The sequence below is a fragment of the Dasypus novemcinctus genome, chromosome 8, assembly GCF_030445035.2.
Source record: "Dasypus novemcinctus isolate mDasNov1 chromosome 8, mDasNov1.1.hap2, whole genome shotgun sequence".
NCBI lineage: Eukaryota > Metazoa > Chordata > Mammalia > Cingulata > Dasypodidae > Dasypus > Dasypus novemcinctus.
This window is the reverse complement of record NC_080680.1, coordinates 41,003,431-41,029,459: the sequence shown is the minus strand read 5'-3', so window position 1 is coordinate 41,029,459 and position 26,029 is coordinate 41,003,431. Positions and strand designations below refer to the sequence as shown.

At 40.7% G+C, this 26,029-nt stretch overlaps 1 protein-coding gene across 4 annotated transcripts in view; it reads left to right on the top strand.

Annotated features, from left to right (window-relative positions):
* PIP5K1B (phosphatidylinositol-4-phosphate 5-kinase type 1 beta) overlaps nt 1–26,029 on the top strand; it is a 301,860-nt gene that overhangs the window by 146,884 nt on the left and 128,947 nt on the right. For all 4 annotated transcript variants that reach the window (XM_058301709.2, XM_058301710.1, XM_058301707.1 and 1 more), the window contains one exon: nt 21,112–21,242. In XM_058301709.2, the coding sequence (XP_058157692.1) occupies nt 21,112–21,242 (131 nt within the window). The remainder of the gene's footprint in view (nt 1–21,111; nt 21,243–26,029) is intronic.

Here is a 26,029-nt window from a genome sequence, read left to right as displayed (position 1 = left end):
AATTGAACTTGAGAATTATAAAGTCAATACCCCTAAAAAGATTTCTACTTGGAATTTTGTTGAAATTATATTACACTTGTTAATGAATTTGGGGAGAAGTAGCATTTTTAAGTCTTCCTTTGACGCAAGAAATGTCTATATATTTATTATCTTTTATGCTCCAGTAATTTTTAACTTTTTCTTCATTGATTTTTGTATCTACTTTTAGTTAAATATATTCCTGAGTAACTCATTGTTAGTTTTGTTTGCTATTTCGAATGGTTTTTTTTTCTCATTGCATTTTCTGGATGGAAATACATAAGATCTTGATTTGTGTGTTTATTTTGTAAAATGTCACCTTAATTTATAATAACTATTCCATTAGGTCCATGATTGATTCTTGGGTATTCTAAGTAGCAGTCATTTCATCTGTGAATTATAATTTTTCTCCTCATTACCAATATTTGTAATTGGTTTAATTGTCTTTTATTTTATTAGCTTGATCTTCCAAAACATTATAAAAAATTCTTTGTGATAAAAGGTCAGCCTTGTATTGTCCATGACGTTCAAGGACAAATGGCTCTTTTACTGTTTCCCAGAGTACATTCTTTAGTATACAAAGATTATTAATCGATTTGTAAATTAAAAGTCCCATGGTCAATTCCGTTAGGAAGTATCTGTCTCTTTAGTGTTTCCATTATAATATTGTCACTTAGTTCTAGAAATTGTTTTCCATACTAAGAAAGTTTCTTCCTGACTTCAGTTTTTCTTAAAAACAAAATAATAACCTCAATTGGATATTGACTTTCTAAACTCTAATTGATACAAGCAGACCATGGAATGGCAATCATTGTAAACATAGCTTTTTGAAATACTCTTAAGTACTTGAAAGTAATGAAGTTATATTTCTCTTCAAATATTATTTAGATTTTCCATCCATCCAGATAGATGGCATTTTTCTTAATAAGTCATTGTCTATTTCCTTATAATTTGGAGGAAAACATATTTGAATGTCTTCCTATAGGCCTGCTGCTCTTTCACCTATGCCAGAGTAATTTGTATAGAAATCATTTTCCTAAGATTAATGCTTTTCACTAGCAATTCTGGGCTAGGTAAATTGTTGAAATCATTCTCTCTGAGAAATTTTGGTTTAAGGGAAAAAAGCACAATTTTTGGTGTCAGTTTATATATCTGTTTTACTTTTGTTAAGATTTTTAATATAATTTCATTATATATTTGGGCTTCTGTTTCTTCATTGGTATAATTGAGGAATGGATAACAGCTGAACGCCCTTTGAATTTCTTTCTTTGTTTCTTAAAATTTACTTTATGGCCCTCCTCTGCAGCAGTTGCTTTATTAAGGGTATGCATGATGCTCCGGAAGTGTGAGAGGTGATGGATGGAGGGGGAGTCACATTTTGTTTCTCATCGGATTTAAAAGAGCCTGAATTGATTTGGTGTCTTTGGTGCAAAGGCGATAATAACTTGCATTTTTTCCTAATCCTCAAATACCCTGTGGATTAGAAACTGAAATGGGCTTAAAATGATTAATCCTCTATGGGAAATAAAATACATCAGGAAATTATTAAAAGTACATTATGAGAGAGTTTTATTCTTGTAGGGAATAAACTTGAGTGGGATAAAACATGCACCATGCTGCCATCCCCACCATCTCTTCATGTCTAGCGGATTCTGACATAACCAGTCTAAGACATAGAACTAGGCTTGCAGAAAGAAAGAGGAGAAAGGCCAGAGTGGTGTGATCCTGCTGGGCCTAGCCTTGGTCACCTCCAGTCCAGAGATGTCCTTCTCTGGTCCACAAGGCATGGTGCCTTCTTCCATGTTGTAAACCGATCCATCTATTAGTTCATTCAATGTCTAGTTTTTTAGGGCCTGCCTGCTTGTGCCATACACTGGAACCATAGAGATGAAAACTGACCTTAATTTTGTCCCAGTGCAAATTAGCAGTAAAGAATGCTCTGGAAATAATTTTTTAGAAGTATTCAGTTTAAAGACAGAAATATTCAGCCAACAGCCAGCCCCCTTTGTCTGACTTCATGTGTTTGAGTGCACTGTGCTAATGTCTTTGTCTTGAAAAAGAACAAACACTAATAACATATCCCAAATCTCTCCTGGCAAGACCCAGTAGAATATCTTGTTTATAAATAAATCCATTCTTTAGGGGGAAATGTTGGGTTGCCTCAGGTAGACAGGACCTAATAGTATTGCATTGTAAAATTGATATGTGTCTTAGATTTCTATTGCTGCTGTGACAAATTACCACACATTTAATGCTTTAAAACAACACAAATCTATTATCTTATAATTTTGTAAGTCAAAAGTCTGACATGGGCCTTGCTGGGCTAAAATCAAGATGTCACCAGGACTATGTTCTTTTCTAGAGACTCCATTTCTTTGCCTTTTCCAGCTTTTAGAGAGGCCACTCCCATTCCTTGACTCACGGCCCCTTTCTTCCATCTTTAAAGCCAGCAATGGCAGGTCAAGTCTGTTTCACATAGCGTCTGTGACTCGTATCTGTGGCTCTTCTGCTTGTTCTTCTTCCACTTTTAACAATTTGTGTGATTAGATTGGATTACCTGGACAATCCTGGATAACCTCTCCATCTCAAGGTCAGTAGATAAGCAACCGTACTTGCACCATCAACCCTAATGCTCTTTTGCCCTGGAAGGTAGCATATGCACGGGCACCAGGGATTAGGATGTGGATGCCTTGAGGGGCTGTTATTCCGCCTAACGCAATATAATTCAGCAGTTTCCTCCTCTGGACACTTTATTAGCTCTTTACCCTATGACTGTCTGTCTGAGACTCTCAGGAGACATCAGGGTCCTGAGGTATGGAGACTATCTCGTGTCTGTATTTCTGTCTCCTCCTCTCTGTCCCTTCCCTCTTCGATTTAACTCTCTTCCTCAAGTCAATAAACATTATATGCACCATCAGTAAGAGATCGTTTTACAGGGTGTAAGCATGAAACTGGGCTTCTGATGCTACTCCCTATGATTGAAAAACAAATATGGCTCATGTTACTGCTGTAATATTAGGCATTTACTGTCTGTATACAAGTTTCAAAATCAAATTTTGAGCTTGCTGCTTGAGGTAGAGTGGTCTCCTTCATTTCCTGTATTTTCATTCATCTCCCACAGTGCCATTGACCATGGTATTTTTTTAGTGTTTACAGAGGCAGGTCATGTTTATGAACATGTCGGGAAGAAGGAAATGATATGTGGAAAATCTCTACATGGGGTAGAGAATCAAGTGATCCCAAGGTTGGACTCAAGGACTATAAATATGCCATGACTTCATATGTACCATGGGACTGATATTTTCCATCTTTCAGCACAGTTTGGACAAACTTGGAAGGCTCTTTTTTTTTTAAGTTCTTTGAAAATTGAATATTGACTTTCCACAGAGATTTAGCCTTGGGCAAAAAATACGAATAAGGTTATTGTTTCTGATGACAGGATTGGTCCTTTTATCCTGAAAGTAATTGGACATCTGGTTTTATTGCAGCTTTCATCAAATTGAAAATATTCACTGTCATTGGAGGTAGAAATAGCAGAAATGATTAATTTAAAAAGGAGAAGGCTCTTGGGGTGGGGGGAGAGGCATTTGTCTGCATTGTATTCTTAGAAACTTAGACTGTTAGAGTTGGAAGTGCTCCTGATATACCTGTTCATTAATATATAAGGAAACAGAGTTCCAAATACTTGAAGTCCCCTGGCCAGGATCACACCAAGTGGAAGAGGCAGAGCTGGAGCTCTCATTCCAAGCCTCTGGATCCTTTCCTGACCTGTTGCATTCATCGCCAGCATCTTTGATGGCTTCCTTGAGGTGACCAAGCCATCTGTCCCAGAGATGTCCTTTGTGTAGATTTCCACTTGGGCGTTTCTCATGCTAAGATTGTGAATATATGCCTTGCAGTTACCCTTGAGACCTGGCCATTTGATCTGTGGTGGGACAGCTGGTGTTTGTTGGGGGGAAGGTAGGAACAGTAGACAGGGTGGACAGACACATGTACCAGCCGCTTTTTTTAAGGACCAGATCCAGAAAAAAGTGAAAGGAAATTCACCTTCCTCTCCTGCTTCTCTATCTTTGTTTTCAAAACCAAAAAATAATCAGTAAGGACTCTTGTTTTGCCCTTGATTTAATGGAACAAAATGTGAATTGAAACAACTTTGTAATTTTAAAATATTGTTCTTGACAAACCTAGATTATAAAGCAAACATGGGCACATATATGCAGTCAACAAAACAAGTATTGAATGTGTTACATTCATCTGCAGAAGGAAGGGTCATTCCTTCCTTCTGGTGTCCATTATGAGAGGTTTGCACTGAAGTGAGGCTGCGGTTTTCAACCAGGCTTGATTTTGCTTCCTAGATGGCATTTGGCAATGTCCAGAGATATACTTGGTTATTCACCTGGAGAAAGCGGCACCTGGCATCTAGGGTACAGAGCCTAGGGATGCTGCTTGACATCCTACAATGCACAGGGCAGCCCCCCATAACAAAGAACTATCCAGTCCAAAATGTCAACAGTACCGAGACTGAGAAACCTGGGCCTAAGGGAATTCACAATGTATCTGATACTTGACTTTAGAAGACCATGGGGAGGGGAAAATTGGTATAACATGGCCACATTTTGGGGACATTGGCATTGTCTTGCCTGACATTGCAATGATGAAAACAGGCCATTATTCATTTTGTGAAAACTTATAAAATTGTGCAGGGCAAAGTGTAAACTATAATGTAAACTATAGTTCATGGTTAGTAGCAGTGCTTCAATATGTGTTCATCAATTGTAACAAAGGTACCACACTAATGAAAGACGTCGTTAATGGGAAAGGGAAAGGGTGGGATATATGGGTATATGGGAATCCCCTGTATTTTTGATGCAATATTTATGTACTCTAAAGCTTCTTTAAAAATAAAAATTGAAAAAAAAAAAAAAAGGAAACAGCTTAACTTATAGAGTAAGCTTACCTGGTATGATTTATGACTTGGGGAAATTTCTATAGTGCCCTTGGTTTTGCCCTCTGTGCCTTGAAGTGAGCAAACACAGTTCCAGCACCTGTCCTCTGGACTCTCCCTCCCAGACCCCTGTGCTCAATGACCTGAGTTGAAAATGAGCTTCTTTTGCTCTTTACATCTGTGGAGTCTGTGATTGAGGATGTGTTGTTTCTATTTTGGGGGTCATGGTACAGTTTAGATAGCCAAACATAGAATTAAAGGAACTGATTAAGGTTATAAAGAACCAAGGAATGCCTTACCCTTATCTGTTTTTCCCAAAGACATCCCCAGTCAGGGAACCCTCTGATAGGTGCGGGATTGGGCCTCAGCATGGTCACGTCTGGGACAGACCACTATGGCAGCAGAAGTCAACATCAAAAAAGGAGGCATGCCAGGGAAGGAGGAAATGATTAGGAAGCTCCTGGAGCACAGTCCAGGGACTAGGCATAGAAAGAATGATTTGTACTTCCTTGTTCTCTGAACCTTTGAAAGAAAATTTCCATATTGTTTGTGTTTTACGTATTGTTTGCCAGCTGGCTAAATTCCAAACAGATTAAACCATGGACTAGAGACACAGGTATGTCCAATCATACTCATTTCATAGCACTGCTGGAGAGTTGGTTCCTCTTCCAAAAACAAACAAACAGAACAAAAAAAAAAAACAGTACCCCTTGACTGCCCAAACAAAGGTTAGCTGTGGCACCTGGCATCAGAACTCCATTGTGCCTTCGTCTACCAAGCCAGGTTTGTGAGCTGATCGAAGAGGTGGGGTTGGCACTGGTACTGGAAGAAGGGGTAAAGGATTCTGTACAGGTAGGAGCCAGCACAAGCTGGAAGTGTCGTTCAGGAGACAGAGGCTATTAGAGGGAGCAATGCTATATAAGGGATCAGAACAAGGTCAGATATCAGCTTGGCCTTTCATACAGAAGACTCAAGGAACATGTAAGTGAGCATAAAACAGAAAACTTTTAAACAGTTAACTGCTTGCTTCTGTGCATCCTGAAAGTTGTTTGTTGTAGGGCTTAAATGAGGGGAAAGCCTACATTCAAGGGATGTATCCATCAACTCATAGAATCTTGGTATTAGGATGACCTTTGATTACACATTGATGTCATCTACTCAGTTGCTCAGGCAACACTGTGTAGAGAGCAAGACCTTGGCCAGGTGGCAGGTAGGTTAGTGTTGCTGGAGAGATGAGTATGGGGTCAGAAGTCTGGGCTACTGAAACCCTCCAGTTTCCTGACTGTTAACAGGGAAGAGGAAGGCAGCAACCTCCCATTGAGCAATCAACTATGGGTCAGACTCTTTGACTTATGCCAGAGTAACAGACCATCCCCTAGGTAGGCCCTCAGTCATGCATTTTGGACTCGGCCTCTGGAAGACTGGTTTGTTGGGATCAAATTCAAGAGGTTCTAGGAAACCTGCTGAGAAAAGTCACTTCACCTAAGTCCACAAAGATAGTCTGAGTCCAGAGATGAGCTCCAGTGGGAAGAGTCCTCAACAAGGCATTTTTCAGTAACTGACACCAACTTTTGTGACCTTTGGCAACATCAAAAACAATTTAGATATGATCTGTCTTGAACCATTTAGAAATGTTCAAGAGAAAAAAATTCAACAGAAATAAACAGCACTCCCCTGCCTCTACCCAGCTGGCACCTCTGGAAATTGCACATGGGTGAAGCAAAGCTGCTTCCTCCTGCTTCGTTTGTGAGAAGTGCCTGCCTTGTTCTCCTTTCTTGGCATCAGTTTTACTTTCAGTTGTGATTCAAAGTAGGCAAAATGCTGTTACTTTTTGTCGTGTTTTTTTTTAATGGAGCAACTGTAAGTGAAACAGAAACAGAGGAAACAGAGGAAATGCTGGAGTGAATTGTGTTAAAATTTACAGAACAGGTGGCTGCTGGTTGGTTGCCACATATACTGAAAATTAAATGAAATCAGAAAATAGAATGATAGAATTTTAGGTGTGGAAGAAATTTGGGCAGTCATCTAGTCAAACACCTTCATTTTCCAGAGGAGGAAACTGAGACCCAGCAATCTCATGCTACTTTTCTGTGTCTCACAGCCCCCTGGTGGCAGAAGGGGCCTCAGACTCCAATTTTTCTGCCTATTGCTGACCCCAAACATCTGTCCATGTTTACAGATTAATGCGGTTGACTTTATAAAATGGAAGATAATAGTTTCTGGGAATACTTTTTCTCCTCTTTTCCTACCTTTGGTCAGAAAGCAGGTGGGTGGCGAGGCTAGGAGCCCAGGGTCAAGGCTCTTTTTCCTTGGGCCTGGCCTCCTAGGGGATCCTGCCCCCACAGGACCCGGCTCTAGAGCTGGGGAAGGGAGAGAGCCTGTGACAGGGAGATGGCTGCATGGTGCTGGGTCCAGAATCCTGGGAGAAACTTCCCAGACAAGCCAGAGCCAAGTTCAGCAGATGTGCCGGTGAATGCAGACACTTTATGCAGGTAGCGCCCACCTGTAGAGCTTCTCAGGGACACAGGGTGAGGTGCTCACCCTGCCAGCCCACCACGTCCACCTCGGTCCCTGGCAGCAGCTGGGGATGAGGCTGTTTTTCAGACAGAAGGACTGACCCTGTCCTCTGGGACCAGGATGAACAGCGGAGAGAAGATGAGAGGAAGGAGAGACAAGCAGAGGGCCAGGCAGGAAAAGCCAGCTGACTTGGGACGACAGTTACAGGCAGGTGGGAGAGGTCTGAGTTCCTGAAATGCCCGCCTTGTTTGTTTAAATGCGCGGGGTTCAGAAATAGAGGATTTTAGAAACTACACCCCATGGTTCTAAAAGAGAAAGTGTGTAGGGGGAATAGGCACATCTCGAATGCAGTGTATGCCTAGATCTTGAAATGGAGAGGTAGTTATGTGGGCAAAGAGTGCTTAATCCAAATTCAAACATATGCGTACTAGTTAAAATTATCCCCCAACTTTGATGCCTTTCCTGGTTATAGAGATTCTTGAAAAACACATAAATGGCCCCTGATGTGTTGGTCTATAGACTTTTAGAGAAAGTTCCATTTGCTAGTCTTTTTGTGAAAAGTGAATTCAAGATTTACCTTCCAGACACACTGGCAGAGGGTTCCTAGGTTTATAGTCTTTCTGAACTTAAGTTTCTTCACCTGTAATGTAGAAATAATAGGGTTATGGTAAGAAATAATGTGTACAATTCAGTCTGGCACATAACACTTGAAAATATTTACAACAGAATATAAGGGAATATTATATAAATAAATAAGTGCATGCAACTATCTCACAGAAGATATTGTTGCATTAGGGTTCTTAATACGTAATACCAATCTTTCTGTACTCAGGAAAACTCCTAAATTCCAAATATTAAAGCCCCTTCACAAAAATTCTGTCAATATTCTTCTGTGGCTTTCCAAAAATAGTACCTGAACTACTGGGCAGATACTATAATAGTATTGCATTTACTATTACAAATATTTTCAATAATTTAATTTTGAAAGGAAGGTTATCTTTCCTGTTCAGTCTTTCAGAAAAGAGAGCTTGATCATAGGAATTTAGAGAAGGCATTTTTCACAGCCTTTATCAAACCCCTTTATTTTTTAGTCTTTACAGCCCTAATAGGCCAGAATACTGGCCCTACCTTATAAGGAGTGTTTATGGTCCACATAGGGGAAAGTGGTTGAAGATTAGGAAAAAATCACATCTGCTAGCAAATAATCCCCCTTATTTTCAATTTCTAAAAAAAATCATATTTTCAATTTGTAAAATTATTTTTGTCTTATCCATGGTTCTGTCTCATGTAACCCTTTCCCTTCCCCTCTCTCCCTTGTAAATCTTGGATCCCTAAACTTTGCCTTCCTAGTCCACAAATGTTATTTATCCTGACTAAACACATTATATATTATATATCATATATATACAATTCCCTCTAGCCCACTTACAGATTTGAAATTCCCAGGTAAAAATCCTGTTAGCATATAACCAAGTTTATCATAAAAATTAAACTAAGAGAGAAAAGCTTATCCTGGGAGAGATTTGAAAGGAGTGGCAGAGCAATTTCATTTCTTTTAGACTTGCTTCTGTATCAAACACCAGCGATCCCTGCTCCAGTAAGAAGCCTTATTTCTCTGTGTTTGTTCTCTTTATTTGGATAAACAGATGGCAGTTAAGCCCTACTGTTTGATGAAGGCAGAGAATTTACTTCCTGAATTATCTGCAGCATAGCGACCAGTGGCTCCGCCGACACTGAGTACCGAGGGGTGCTGACTTATTTCCCCTGCTGAGCTAAACATGTTCTTTTTAAAACTGAAGACATTAGTTGGTGGAGTGAAAAGGAACGCCTGAATTCTCTTGTAGGCAATAAAGGACATAACAGCAAGATCTTGTATACCATAAGTATTTCCAGGAGTATATTAAAGTTCCCTGCGGGTCTTGTCCCTTCCCATCTACTAAAATAACAGCAGCTCTGTGTGTACGTGTGTGCGCGTGCCTCTGAAGCAAGAGCTTTGATGTAGGGTCATAGGGCAGGGATAGGGGATCGTATCTTCTGGAAGTAGGTGGGGATAATCTAAGGCCGCAAAGGATGAGCGAGAAACTGGATGTACTTGAAGGGTTTATCTGGGGGGATTGGGGTTGTTTGTCTTCCACCTGCCTGACATAAAGCTGGTTGAAGAGCCTAGGTTCGAATCCCTTTTCTATAGGTTCAAAAATGCCGGCATTAGGTTACCCTTCTACTTTGTCTCTACCTAGGCTGCCTTTTAGACTGGTGCCCAAGACTCCCTGAACCTGACTTGGGAGAGTTCTGTGAAAATGCCTCCTGAGGAACGCTGTAGGAGGGAGGCTTGGCTTTGACCCTGACCCACTGTCACACATGTGGGCAAAGAGAGCTAACCGTGGAGTTGCAGGTCATGCAAATGAAAATAGTAGAAAATGGCCCAGCATTGCTTGGAAAAAGACCAACATAACCAAGAGACAAGTAGTTACACTAGCCATAGAACTTAGCTGGACCTGTGCTTAACCAAATGCAGGAGAACATGGCTCTGCAGAGTCCTCAGAGGCTCAGGTTTCTATCTTGCTTTTCTGCCATCCTCAACGCACAGCTTCTAGATCATGATGAAGCTCCTCCATCTCTAGCTTTCACGTGTACAGTGAACATACCATTTCCTGTTAAAGGTGTGACTTGTGAGTGGGTCAAATATTTCCTCTCACATCCTAGTGATCAGAAACTGGTCATATGACCACACATGACAGCTGCCAGAGAACCAGGCAGAATTCTCAGATTAAAATTCTGTTTCCATATAACAGGGTCTCCCAACATGAGCACTATTGACATTTTGGGCCGGCCAATGCTTTGTTGCTTGGGGCTGCTCTGTGCATTGTTGAATGTGTAGCAGCTTCCCTGGGCTCTACCCACTAGCTGCCAATAGCACCTTCCTCCCAGGGTAACAACCAAAATTGTCTGCAGACACTGCCAGGTATCCCCTGGCAGGCAGAATCACCCTTCATTGCAAACAGCTGTTTAATATGTAATATTTTACCCTTAAGACCAACAAGTTATTTGCCATGAAATCTAATTCTCTAAGACTGTGTAATCTGCTGCTTTTGCTGATTCTAGAATGAAAAATCAATTCTTTCTTATTCTATTAAATCTAAATTTGTATTTGAATCAAATGAATACTTTTTTTATTTGAATACATATAAAACAAATGAAATTTTCTTCCCTAGCATGTATGAGTAATATTAATATTATACTGCACCACTTTCATGATGAATCTCTTTCATCAAAACTGTAATATTTCTGAAAGACTAATTTCATAACATTTATAATGCTGTTCTATCCATCCTCAAGAATTTCATCTGCAATTGATGGCATATGTCCTTTCAGGGCAATTAAGTGTGCATAATTTACCACTGCCATATTTATCAATGAATACCTTCAGAGCACATTATTTTTATCTTAATGAAAAGTGTTTGCTTAGTGTGCTTTTCCATTCCAGTGAGAGAATCTGCTTTACCACCAACTATATAAATAGGGTGGAGATAATTTAAAGGGAACCATGGGACATCTTTTTGTTCTTTGTTCTGTCTTTCCCATCAGATCTTAGAGAAGCAAATCTTCAGTCAAACAAGTATATCTACTGGGATCTTGTTAAAAGGCTTCTTAGTAATAAGAGAAAATTGAATATGCTTGGGTTTCTTCCAATGTAGTTGAGTGCCTAGTGTGCCAGGCAGTTCCGCCACATGGAGGGTCAGTGGCGATCAAGGGGAGGATGGCTTTATAATGTTACTCCAGTGTTCTTATTTTTGAAATGAAGATGGATGCAGAAATTTGTATTAGAAAATTACTTGCCAGCCATGGAAGTAGCAGAATATCCTGGAAGTCATTTAAAAGCCACTCATTCTTAGAGAAGGGAATATACCTTTATAGTTGTATGGTAAACGAAGTCTTCATGGAGGGACTAGTAGAACTAGGCCAAGAAGAGTGGGGTGGGACACCAAAAGGAACCTGTAGAAGGAAAACACTGGAGACACAGAGATCAGCATTTATAGAAACCAGGATTCACAAGGCAAGTTTAAGTGGGAGTTTGGCTAAAGGTGCAGATTTGGGTGCAGGCAATAGGATCTATGGCTTATGGCTGACACAGCAGCAAACCGCCTACTAGAATTAGTGCTTTGCCTTCCAGAGCTGGAGCCAGGAAGCAGCTACAAAGCCAGAGACCACCATTCCCAGCCCTCCTTGCATCTCGGTGGACCATGTGCCTCATTCTTGCCAGTGGACTATGAGTGGGTCATTAGCTATACCATCCCAACAATAACCTGAGAGCATGCTCGAATTGGGTAATTTGAGGAGAGTTTCAGAAAGGCACTGCTTACAAAGATGTGGCAGGAGTATAGGCAAACCAGAAGGAAAAGAACAATGTTTTGAGGCCAAAATTACCTTGTTCCTTCCCTGAGGCCTGAAGAGGAAAGAGAATGGTTCAGTTTCTAGAACCCAAAAGTTGGAGTCATGTGGAGAGGGCCACTTGAAAGGAGCTGTGACCATCAGGAGGACAGAGCCAGCCTGAGTCAAACCTGCACAGAGGGCAGGGAGTAAACACCCTGGCCTCACTTTCAAACCTCCCTTCAGTCTTCTGCTGGTCTGCCCCATTAGCCAAACCCAACTGGAAGCAGAGTGCGAGGAGCCCTTTGATGTTGCTGTACCAGTGAGTGTCCCAGGTGCACAGCAGCGTGGAGAAGGGGTGAGGAGCAGCTCTTGCATTGTCGCTTCCAGACCGATGTGGAAAGAAGTGGGTGTTCCTTCCCCACTCCCACTTCTCTATCAGCCAGCTGGATTCTGAGGACTTTAAGACCCTAGGGAATGGCAGAGCCACAAGGATATAGGAGCTGGGGTCTCTAAACCACCTCACAGAAGAAAGCAGGCCACCAGTCAGGGATACCCACGGTGGACTGTTCCTCATTGAGAAATAAACTTCTGTTGAATTAAGCCATCAAATTTCAGGGGTGTGTTTTGGCATTTGGGGATTCATTTATTATAGCAATTATCATTAGAGGAAATTAAATTGTAGAAAGTCTTGAAGGCCAAAAAAAGGGATTTGACTTCATTTCTACAGATGGTCAAAAATCAGTGAAGGTTTTTATGCCAGGAGGTGGTCAGAAAAGTTTTTTAAAGCCTTCAGTGATGAGACATGGGGCAGGGGGAATGCCACACGGTCAGCTGAGGCTATTGGCCCAAACCCCACGTAATCAGCGGAAACTATGATCAGCCTAGGCCGGCACAGGCTGAGAGGCTAGAAGCATTTTAATCGCATTCCAAAGTAGGATGCCATCCCACCACGCAGAACTCGGGGAAGGGGTTGGCAAAGACCAGTTTAGTGATCAGCCCAGTCTAAGAAAGAGCTTGGTTGGCCCACTGTGAGCTTCAGGGACTGGAAGAGGAATTTTGGAGACAGCTGTTTATATGCAATGAGTAAGCCCCCACAAGAAGGAGAGTGTAGTAGAGGGTCTGTCCATCATCTCAAATGCCTGAGCCCACTGAGGAGTATGCCGTGTTCCCTGGAGTCTGTAGTAGACTGCAGTCTCCTGGAAAACTGAAAGAACAAGTGAATTGCTAGTCAGCTGCACTGCTGATGGCCAAACTAAGAGAGACCTCTTGGGGGGGGAGGGGGAAGGAGTGATCCTTGTAAGCTCCCAGAGTTTCAGGATAAATGATATGTGACCACTCAAGGGCACTGAGCTCAAGACAGGGCTGATAAGGGATCCTCTCAGATCCCGTCCCAACTACCAGCCAGAGGAGATGTGTTCTCCCCCTACAGGTAAAAATGGAACAGCCAGTTGGAGGGAGAGATCTGCAGATCCTATGAAAGCACCTGCAAGAAAAAGATTTGTATACTTGGCAAGCTTTTGAGTTCCTGTGACACCGTACAATTTTACTTTCCAAGTAAGACCTTTCCTGCCCCTTTCTTCCTCCCTCCCCCAACCAGTACGGAAAAGAGAAAAGAAGCTCCCCATCCTGTCCCACTGCTGATGGCCAGCTTGTGTGGAGCAGACTAGGGGCGGAGGAGAGGACTACTGAGATTGTAGTTACAGGGTTTTATTATTAAGCTGGACTGGACATACCAAATACCTACCTAAGACCATTTTTATGGGGCTGTGACTAGAACTGAACAGAGGACCTGATATTAAGAGGCACTTCAAGGGTCATAGGACTGCCCTAAATTTCATCTAGGGACAGGGGAAGATTGAATCCCAGAATAAACCTAGAGGGACAGTGGGAGACAAAAATAAAGTTGAGTATGTTTATACTTCATAACAATGATAGTTACATGAGTTTCTAGTGTCCAGGCCTTCATCTAAAAGAAAAATAGATAAAATAAGAACAAATCCCAAATATGCCTCTGTCAACCCTCAATACATACTCATAGACATAGGAACAGAGTACTTCCATTAGAAGACATTTCCTTTCTACATTTAACAGAAAATTTAGGAAATCCAGAAAGTACAAGGCTTAAAAATAAAAATCACCCAGTATCCCACCACCCAGAGATAATCATACATTTTGGTATATTTTCTTACTGTTTTCTTCCTCTTTGGATGTGTATACATACCCTTTTGAGTTTTCTTTTACAAACTTGATTATACTATATATATTTTTCATCCTGGTTTTTAAACTTAATATTGTATTTTTCTAAGTTACATATTTTAAATGATTTAAATAATCACATAATATAACTGGAATTTTGGTTAAATATTCTAGGTTCAGGTCTGGACTTAAGTGAACCAATGATACAAATGTGAAGAGAATAGACACAGAACTTAACCCAAAGCTTCAGATAGTCCATCGAGGTATAACATTCATATTATCAAATGAAAGAGTCGCTTATTTGTCCTGTAGTTGCTCCTTTCTGTAAACTCTTCTTAGTTTCTCCTAAATCATGTTCTGCTGATTTTCTTCACACTGTTGCTGTGGCTACTAAGTTTCCTTTTTTTTTTTTTAATTTCTCTCCCCTTCCCCCATCCGCCCCCCCATTGTCTCCTCTCTGTGTCCATTCTCTGTGTGTTCTTCTGTGACTGCTTCTATCTTTATCAGTGGCACCAGGAATCTATGTTTCTTTTTGTTGCATCATCTTGTGTCAGCTTTCTGTGTGTGTGGCGCCATTCTTGGGCACGCTGCACTTTCTTTCGTGCTGGGCGGCTCTCCTTACGGGGCGCACTCCTTGCACGTGGGACTCCCCTATGTGACAGGCACTCCTTGCACGCATCAGCACTGTACATGGGCCAGCTCCCCATGAGTCAAGGAGGCCTGGGGTTTGAACCGTGGACCTCCCATGTAGTAGGCAGATGCCCTATCCATTGGGCCAAGGTCGTGGTTCTCCTTCCTCTGGCTACTCCATTGAAATGCTGACAACCTTCATCTTGACATTCTCAGCCCAACCCCATATTGTAAGCTCTAGAAATTTTACTATCTCTAGTAGGTTGTCTCATGGGCATCTCAAGTGGAACTTATGATCTTTCCCCCAAATATGTTCCTCCTTCAGTCTTGCCTACTCAGGGAAGCCAGTCTCAGTTGCTCACAGATAAAGCAAGGAAGCATTGTTGCTACTTTCCTCTCCCTCACTTCTCCCACCAAAATAAATCTCACATTTCTGCTCTTTTCTCATTTACCTTCCTATTCCAAGCCATCAGCATCTCAATATGGCCATGACAACTGCTTCCTAATTGCTTTCACTCATATATTGCCTCTATTTTATTCTCCACACAGTAGATTCTCCAATCTACTAACTATCCCATTTCCTTACTCCAGTTTTATACAGTCTATCACTTTCTTAAAATTAGAATGTCACTTTCTCACTGATGACCCATTTAACCCTTAGCCTGGCCACAAGGCCCAGATCTGGCTCCAGTCAGTCTTTCCAGCCTCCAGTTCTGGTGCTCTCACTGTTGCCCACCGTAATTTACCCATAGTGCTTCGCTTGTAGGTCCCTGAAACCTGCCTATGTTTCCCTCAGCTTGGAAATCTATTCCCCTCCCTCCTGGTATAGCTCTCTCTTTCCCCACCCCTCAGTCACTGCAGGGTGTTCAGTTCTTTAAAGGTAAGGACTCTGGCCAGGTCACTTCTGTGCCCCTAGTTGAAGAAGAGGGCCTGGCACGTGGTCGGCACCTAGCCAGCCTTTGCTGCTGTGGCTGGCAGACCAACCTGCTCTGACCTTGCAAGTCTCAGCCTACATAGCATTCCTCAGACACACTCTTCCTGACTCCTCCATTCTATAGTATAATATCTACCCTCTGGCCTCAGTCTTATCATCCTGATCTTCATATCACTTACCACAGTTTCTCATGTCTGTTTCTTTCTTTGTTTAATGTCTCTTTCCCTCACTACACTGGAAACACCCATGAGTGGGAGGTAATTGTTCCTAATTACCCCCACACCTAACTTAATGCCTAACTCCTGGGAGGTTTCAAGTATTTGTTGAATGAATGAAAAGCATCTGACTGGAGTTCCTAGGGGAGCTCTTTGGAACTGGAAAAACTGCGAGCAGTGTGGTGGGCAGAATAGTGGCCCCCAAAGATGCCTACATCCCAATCTCTGGAACCTCTGAATACATTACCTTAGGTGGCAAAGGGACTTTGCCAATGCAGTTGAGGGTCTAGAGATGGGAAGATTATCCTGGATTATCATATGGGCCCAGTGTCATCACAGTGGTCCTTAAAAAAATGGAGGCAGAGAAAGACTTGTGATGATGGAAGCAGAAGTCAGAAAGAGGGAGAGATGTGAAGATGCTTCGCAGCAGGCTTTAAAGATGGAGGAAAGGGCCACAAGCCAAGGAATGCTAGTGGCCTCTGGAAGTGAAAAAGGCAAGAAAACAGATTCTCCCTTTGAGTCTGCAGAAGGGACGTGGCCCCATTGGCACCTTGTTTTTAGGACTTTTGACCACCCGATCAGTAGGATAATAAATTTGTCTTGTTTTAAGCCACTATGTTTGTGATAATTTGATACTATGGCCATGGGAAACTGATAAAAGGAGCAGTGGTTTGAAGTACCAGGAGGTAAAAAGTCACCCCACTTCCTTTAGAAGGGAGTATGCTTACCAATCTACTACTATCCCATTTCCTTACTCCAGTTTTACACAGTTCATTGCTTTTTTTTCCCTTAATTCTATCATTAGGACAAATCAGAAGTCTGTGTCTTAATTCTTTTTTTTTTTTTAAAGATTTATTTTATTTATTTAATTCCCCCCCCTCCCCTGGTTGTCTGTTCTTGGTGTCTATTTGCTGCGTCTTGTTTCTTTGTCCGCTTCTGTTGTCGTCAGCGGCACGGGCAGTGTGGGCGGCGCCATTCCTGGGCAGGCTGCACCCTCTTTTCACGCTGGGCGGCTTTCCTCACGGGCGCACTCCTTGCGCGTGGGGCTCCCGCACGCGGGGGACACCCCTGCATGGCACGGCACTCCCTGCGCGCATCAGCACTGCGCATGGCCAGCTCCACACGGGTCAAGGAGGCCCGGGGTTCGAACCGCGGACCCCCCATATGGTAGACGGACGCCCCAACCACTGGGCCAAAGTCCGTTTCCCGTGTGTCTTAATTCTTGAGTATAGGTTCAGAGATAGGAGAGAAGCTAGGGCTGAACTTGAGCAGGTGGAATTGCAGCCCAACCAGCAATTGCCCTCTTGTTGTCAGGACATGTTACTGAAATATTTCTATATGACTTAATCTAATGTGCCTTTTTGATGAATGACCTCTTTAATTTAGATTTACATTCTCTAGATTTGTGGTTGGGGGAAAACAGACCTTCTGAGGAACAAAGGAAGGCACTGGATATGCTCTCGGAGAAATTACACACAAGCAACAAATTTCATATATGATTGTTAAGGGTTCATGGACCTGTAAGATCAGCTCACTCAAAGGATTGAGTCTGTGCATGTGCTTTTTTGTAAAATTTGTAAAAATTGGGGCATAGGAGTCAGTGGAAGGCAGGAAGTGGTTGGAGAAATAATATTATAAGATGGTCTTTCAGTGTCGAGCTAAGGTCTTTTGGCTTAATTCTGAGGTAAGGATACTAAGGAACCATTGGAGGGTTTCAAACAAGGTTAGTGACATGATCAGATTTGTTCTTTTGAGAAAAATCACTCTGGCAACATATGTATTTGCTTTAATCACGTAATTAGTTCATTTGATCACCTTGGAAAAATGCTGTTGATGTGAAATATTTTAGTACTTCTTTTAAAGCCAGTGATATCAGATGGCATGTTAAGTGATCTCATTTCATAGACAGTGTACTATAGAAAGCAGTTTTCTGTAACCAATGTGAAGTCATTGGAGTCTCACACCATTTCCAGGATCATTGTTCCGCTAATAGTGGGTTTACTTAGGCTTTTAGTTTTAGTTTTATTATCATCAGTATTATCTCATTGTTAAAATGCTTCTTGGCTTCTATTAAATTCCACCTCCAGCAGAGAAAACTCAGGGAAGTTAAGCAGCGTACAAGGGTAACAGATTTAACTGGAAGCTTCTAGGAGACGAGGGTATCATCCCTGGCTCTACACACACTACCCAAGGGATTTAGATCAAGTTCATCTCCCAAAGCCACAGTTTCTCTATAAAATGGGCATTATAAACCCTACCTACCTATGTAACAGTTGTAGAAATCAAGAGCAATCGTTTAAAAGAAGTGCATTGAAAACTATAACATTACACAAATGCAAGCTGATCCTCATTTACTCTTAGTATTACCATCATACCTGAACAAATTTGGGTTTGTAAAGAAGAGCTATGAAAGAAAATGTTTGTGGTTTGCCTTTGAAATATTATACGGTTCTATTTTTCTCCCAAGTATCAAATGCTTTAGAGGTTTTTCTAGTAACTAGGCAACGTATTTCCTCCAGTTAGCCCATGCGAAGTCCTGGATTAAAAATAGATGCTGTTGCGCTGTGTTCTGGGATCTAAACCTATATGTTTTAAAGGAGTTAAGCGGTCCTTCTTGGTGTCAGAAGGGAAAAGGGTCATGTCCCAGAGTTTTTAGAGCATATGCAGAGCCACACAGAGAAACTCAGAGGGGCTGAATGTAAGTGCCAAGCCATTGACTCAGTGCAGACTAGCTGGTCTCTTGGTGCACACCTGGATGAAGGAAGGGAGGGCCATTGGCTCGGTTTGCCAGGAAAGAACTGCTGGATTTTTGAAGAGCAGACACCAGCACTTGACACAGAAGGTTCTTTGTTATCTCAAGAGATACTCCGAGTAGATTTCATAGTCTTAAAGCCTATTCTTGCTCAAGATTTACCATGTTAGAAAATACAATGCAGCCCATCCCAGTCTGCTTTGACCAACATCCAGTGGGAAAATGGCAAGGGACGTTGCATGAAGCAAACAATTTTTTCTTTTTTAGTTGTGGGTTTATAGAAAAATCATGCATAAAAGACAGGGTTCCTTATACCACCCTATTTTTAACACCTTTCATTAGTGTTGGAATATTTTTTACAACTGATGATAGCACATTTCTATAATTTTACTATTAATTATAGTCTATAGTTTACTCTGTATTGTACTGTCACAGACAAACAAAATGTGGTATATATACACAAAAGAATATTATTCAGCCAAAAAAGGGAATGAATTTCTGATCTATGTGGTAACATGGATGAACCTTAAAGACATCATGTTAAGTGAAATAAACCAGAGACAAAGTGAAAAATATTGTATGATTTAACTAATATGAAATAATTAGGATAAGCAAACTCATAGATTCAGAATCAAGAAAATAAGTTGCCAGTCAATGGGCTGGAAGTAGGAAATAGGGAATTAAGGCTCAAAATATACAGCCTTTCTCTTTGGAATGATGGAAACGTTTTGGTAATAGATGGTGATGCTTGTACAGCAGTGTGACTGTAATTAACAGCACTGAATTATATATTTGAATGTGGTTAAAAGGGGAATTCTAGGCTGTATATATATTATTAGAGTAAAAGTTTTTGAATCCACTAGATATTTTTAAATTATACCCAAATGCATTAGTTTTAACACATTTAATTTTAAATGTGTTAGGCATGTTTCCTTCAGGGACAGCAAAATATTTCCTTTTGTTAATAACAACTCATATTACCAATAGTGGCATTCATGATGGTGTTTATACTGATTCACCAAGTGCTTTACAGGTTTTCCGTAGACTTACCCACAGTTGAGTGTGATTGGAAGCAAAGAAAATATTTTATCCCTATTTCAGCAAAAGGAAATAGGGCTTCTTAATATGGTAAGGTCAAATAGCCAGGCAAAAGGGAACCTCTGACTTGGATTCTTGGACTCGTTCTGAAAAAGAAGATAGAGAAGCAGCATGGGCTTTGCAGTCAGACACCACCACACACTCACCATGTGACTTGGCCAAGTCACTTAACCATGCTGAGTCTTTAACCCCATGTGTGAAATGGGAATAAGCATCACTACTCATCAGGGTCCTTGAGAGGGTTGAAGGAGGTAAGAGATACTGATGTGAGAGAGGCAGCAGAGTGTGCTCATTTATAACTTGGACCCTGGACCCACATTCCCCTTGTGTGAATCACAGTTCCACCTCTTCGCTAACCTTTTGCAAGTTGCTAAACCTTCCTGAGTCTGTAATAGTACCTACTTCATAGGGTCGTTATGAGGTTAAAAGGAGCTAATATAACCAAAAGCACTTGGAATAGTGTCTAGTATTTTGTAAACACTACTTAAGTATGTGCTATGATCATTGCTAGACTATTGATTATAATTGTTGTCCACAAATCAGTTGCCTGGAACAAATGGAAGCATATCTTCTATTACTACTTCTATTGTTTCTCCCTTGCATTTCCTTTCCATGTACAAGGTCCTGGGTTCCATCTCTGGTACCTCCTAAAAACAAACGAAAAACCAACGCTCATTGGAGAGCAGATGTAGTGGCTGAGTGGTTGAGCGCCTACTTCCCATGTACGAGGTCCTAGTTCGATGTCCGGTACCTCCTAAAAAAAAAGGAAGATTGCATTCTAGTTTTCTTACATTGAATTATTCCATTATTTCTCTTATTAGATGAGATGAAACTACATATATTCATACATATTTTTGGCAATTATTTCCCATATTAACATACCAATCTAATTATGAATTAATGTGTTTTATCATACATGAGTATAGAAATTTTTTATTATGGGTCCATAACAAGGCTTGTAAGCAGTTTCTAAATTGAATTCTTTGTATACTCCAAAGACTCAAATTACTTTTGGCTCTCTAATTGCTTATGAAAATGAAGTACCTTTGCTTATCTCAGATATAGAAATTCTGAGTTTTAAAATGTGACCATACCATTTATCTTTGTTAGAAATTATGATGATATATATATATTAAAGGTTTTCTACCAGGTTTCTAAATTCTTAATAAAGGGAAGATGGAGATTTGCTACTGCAATTTGACCTTAGAGACACTGTAGAAAAGATTATCACAAAAATAATTTCAGTACAAAAAGGTCCTTAATATTCAGAATAGATTTGGCATCAAAAGAAACATGTATCATTGTCCCACACCTCGGCTTTCTTGTTGCTAAGGAACAAGAGGAAATCTGCCCCTACTTTCCTGGTGTTGCTGCTTGTGACAATGAATAAGGCCCCACCTTTTGAGGCTAACCTGAGACCCTTGTTTCTTTGCAGACTGCATCATCTGCTATTAAAGGTGCTATTCAGCTGGGAATAGGATACACTGTGGGTAATCTCACTTCCAAGCCAGATCGGGATGTTCTCATGCAAGACTTTTATGTGGTGGAAAGTGTGTTCCTACCAAGGTAAGAACATTTCTATTTGTGATGATTTCCAGGCTAAGAAACTTTCCTCATGAGAACTCCATAATGAAGGGCACTCCTGCCATTATACATTTACTGATGGGCATATTGGAGCTTTGGCAAGGCCAAAAGCCACCAAAACAATTTTTTCTGTTACAGCAGGAATGGTTTCCATTTTTTATATGGATATAGTAAATGGGTTTCATCCTCTGTGCCAGTTGTAATTGGTTGTGATATCTGCCTAGAAGCCTGTATGGAGAAAGCTGTTGAGACTCCATGGGACAGAGGGCGGTAATCAGAGAGTCATGTCTGCCGTGGGTTTACAAAGAGACGGCATCCAAGAAGCAACAGCTGGTGCCAGGCTTTTCCTTTTCCTAATTTAAAAGGATGGGTTGGGGACTCCACAATTGGGCCTCATATCTGAGTTCAGTTTTACAGCTTCTTTTTTGTGATGACAATTCCGTAACTTTCCCCCAGAAAAATTCTGAGATTCCTGCTATTTTAACACCATATTTGGTAGAAGACTAAGGTTACTCATACAGGTTGCTTCTAATGTTTATCATACTTGGGGCAAAAAATCTATTATTTGTGAAAAATCAATTATTTAAAAAAAAAAAGTCTATTATTTCCTTAGTAACACAAATAGGAGTATTTGAAGGTAGGGGGGGAAACTTCCAGGAAGATGGAGATTTGGAGAGGCAGAGGGATCACTTCTCTCCCAGAAAAAAAATAACTAGATGACAGGCAGAGACTGTCTGGAGGGCTGGAGGGCTGCTCTGGGGCTCTACACCAGGGGAAGGAAAGACACCACCCAGAAGAGAGGGGCAAAGGACAGGAGTCTCAGCTGGCTGAAAAATCCCATAAGAAAAGATGCAGAAGCAGCAGCTGGCATGCATCCCCTTACCCTCAGAGCAAACAGCACTCTATGAACTGCAGCTGTGGACGACAGTGGCTGTGGACTGCAGTGGCTACAGACGGAGGGGGTTGCAGGGATCCTCTTCCCCAAGAAAAGAGAGAGGGAGGGACACCACCAGAACAAATTTAGATATAGGCCAGCAAACTTGGTCTGCTGCATTGGAGGGGTCCCACACTTTCAGGCTGGGTGAGGCTACAACATTGTTTACACTGAGTGCTTGCAGGGAGCTAAAGTAATTTGCCTTTTCAAACACCCTTTCTACTGCCCCTGGCTGGTTGCTGAGGAGGCAGAGGGAGGAAAGGTACAGCCTGCCAAGAGAGGAGAACAGCTTCTGAGAAAGTTTGTCTATGAGGCCTGCCCAGCCCTGAAGACGTTGCTTCCACTGCAGAGTTACACTGAATGTATTCCCCCCCAACATCTGGGATCCAAGCTGAGAGGTCTGCCAAAGAGCACCATCTGCTAGCCAGATCAATAAAGTGCATGAAAAGGGAAAAATAATAATAAATAAAAGAGGCAATCAGGTGCCTTTACTGCCTGCCTCTCCAAGGCCCTTGGAAACTGGCCTGCACCCCATTAGCCCTGGTTTGATCACTTCAACAGGGTCAATCTTAAATACCTCGAACAAGTTGAACTGAGTCAAAGAACAGTGATAGCACACAGCTACTCAACAGTAAATCCCTAGGCAAGAGAGGAAACGGAACATCAGCATAACCTCAGCATCAGAATCAGATGCCTAGACATGAGCAAAAAATTTCAAGTCATTCTAAGAAAAAGGAAGATCTGACTAAGGAAAAGGAAAAATCAAAGCTCCAGATGAGACACAGGCCTTGAAACAGCTAATCGAAGACATTCATACATATCTCCTAAATCGAATCATGGAGCTGAACAACAACATGGCTAAAGAAATAAAAGACATTAAGAAGGCACTGGGTGAGCACAAAAAGAAAAGTGAAATCTTGGATAGAAAAATAATGGAGCTTATGGGAATGAACGACACATAAGTGAGAAGAAAATACAATAGAGGCACACAACAGTGGATTTGAAATCACGGAAGAAAGTATCAGCAACATACAGGAAAGAACAACTGAAATTGAAAAGAGAGAAGACCAGAGAGAAAAGAATGGGAAAAATTGAGCAGGGGTTGAAGGAGTTTAATGATAGCACAGAACACACTGGCATACATGTTAAGAGAGTTTGAGAAGGAGAAGAGAAGGAAAAGGGGGCAGAAAGAGTATTTGAGGAAATAATGGCTAAAATTTTCCCAACTCTCATGAAAGACGTGAATATACATACTCAGGAAGCACAATATACTCAAATTAGAATAAATCCAAATAGACCTACCCCAAGATACATAATATTCAGAATGCTAAGTGCCAATTAAAGAGAAAATTCTGAAAGCAGCAAGGGAGAAGCAAAACATCACATACAAGAGACAGCCAATAAGAATTAGTGTAACTTTCTCTTCAAAAACTATGGAGGTGAGAAGGCAGTGGTACAATATAATTAAGGTACTGAAAGAGAAAAACTGCCAGCCAAGAATTCTTTATCTGGTAAAACTGACCTTCAGATATAAAGTTGAGTTTTAAATAGTCACAGGTAAACAGAAACTAAGAGAGTGCATAACAAGAATCCAGCTCTATAGGAAACAGTAAAGGGAGTTCTGCAGCCAGAAAAGAAAAGAGAAGAGAAAGAGGCTTGGAGTGTAGAAGTGAGAACTATTGAAAAAGGTAACTAAAAAGGTAAGAAGATGGCCAAGATATAACATATGAAAGCCAAAGAATAAAACAATTGAAGTAACTAATGCCTTTACAGTAATAACGGTGAACATTAATGGATTAAACTCCCTAATCAAAAGCCATAGGCTGACAGGATGGATAAGAAAACATGAACCATCCATATGCTGTCTGCAGGAGACTCACCTTAGACCCAACGATGCAAATAGACTGAAAGTGAAAGGTTGGAAAAAGATATTTCATGCAAATAGTAACTAAAGCAAGCAGGGGTAGCTATACTGGTGTCGGACAAAACAGACCTTACATGCAAAAAAGTGATAAGAGATGCAGAAGGCCATTATATATTAATTAAAGGGACAGTCTGCTAGGAAGGAGTAACAATCATAATAGCTATGCTCTTAATTAGGGTGCCCCAAAATACATGAGGCAAGTGCTAGCAAAACTGAAAGGAGAAACAGACATCTCTCCAATAGTAGTTGGAGACTTCAACATGCCACTTAAATCAATACATAGAACAACTAGACAAGATCAACAAGGAAACAGGGAACTTGAACAATATGATAAATTAGCTGGATCCGACAGACATATCCAGAACATTGCACCCCAAATCTGCAAGTTTACGTTCTTCTTAGATGCTCATGAATCTTTCTCCAGGTTACACCACATGTTGGGCCAGAACACAGCTCTTAATAAATTTAAGAAGATTGAAATTATACAAAGTACCTTCTCTAGTCATAATGGAATGAAGCTGAAAATGAATAATAAGGGGGAAATTTGCAAATATATAGAGGCTAAACAACACACTCAGTGGGTCAAAGAAGAAATTGCAAGAGAAATTAGATATCTTGAGATGAATTAAAATGGGAACACAGCTTATCAAAATTTATAGGATACAGTGAAGGCAGTGCTAAGAGGGAAATTTATAACCTTAAATGCCTATATTTAAAAAGAAGAAAGAGCTAAAATTAAAGGTCTAACTAAGCAATTGGAGAAATGAGTGAAAGAACAGCAAACCAATCCCAAAGCAAGCGAAAGAAACAAAGATTAGAGCAGAAATAAATAATATTGAAAACAACAGCAACAACAAAAAAAAAAGAGAAAATCAATAAAATTGACAAACCCTTAGCAAGACTAACAAGAAAAAAGAGAGAAGATGCAAATAAAATCATGAAAGGGGGGAAGTTATGACTGACCCCACAGAATTAAAAAGGATCATAAGAGGATATTATGCTGGGAAAGGAAAAATAAAGAGGATATTATGAGAAACTGTATACCAACAAATTAGGTAACCTAGATGAAAACAACAGATTCCTAGAAATGCACAATCTACATTGACTCTACCTGAAATATAGGCCTTCAACAAATCAATCTTAATAAAGAGATTGAATCAGTCTAAAAAATCTTCCAAGGGAATTCTTTACACTAAGCGTGATTGTTTTGTAGGCCCAAAACTTCCCCAATATCAATAAATAAATTTCAAAAAACCTTTCAACAAAGAAAAATTCAGGACCAGATGGCTTTGCAGGTGAATTCTACTAAACATTCCCTGAAGAATTAACACCAATTCTGTTTAAATGCTTCCAAAAAATTCAAAAGGAGAGAAACTTACCTAATACATTTTATGAAACCAACATCACCCTAATATCAAAGCCAGATAAAGACACTACAAGGAAGGAAAATTACAGACCAATTCCTCTAATGAACATAGATGCAAAAAATCTCACCAAAACCCTTGCAAATCGAATCCAACAACATATTAAAAGTATTATACACCACAATCAAGTGGGTTTTATTCCTGGTACACAAGGATGGTTCAACATAAGATAAGTCAGTTAATGTAATACACCACATTAACAAATGAACTGAAAAAAAACACATGGCCATCTTTTTTTTTTGTCTTTATTTTTTTAATATTACATTTTAAAAAATGAGGTTCCCATATACCCCCCACCCTTCTCACCCCACTCCTCCCCCCATAACAACAATCTCCTCCATCATCATGAGACAGTCATTGCATTTTGTGAGTACATCTCTGAGCACCGCTGCACCTCATGGTCAATGGTCCACATCATAGCCCACACTCTCCCACATTCCACCCAGTGGGCCATGGGAGGACATACAATGTCCAGTAACTTGATGCA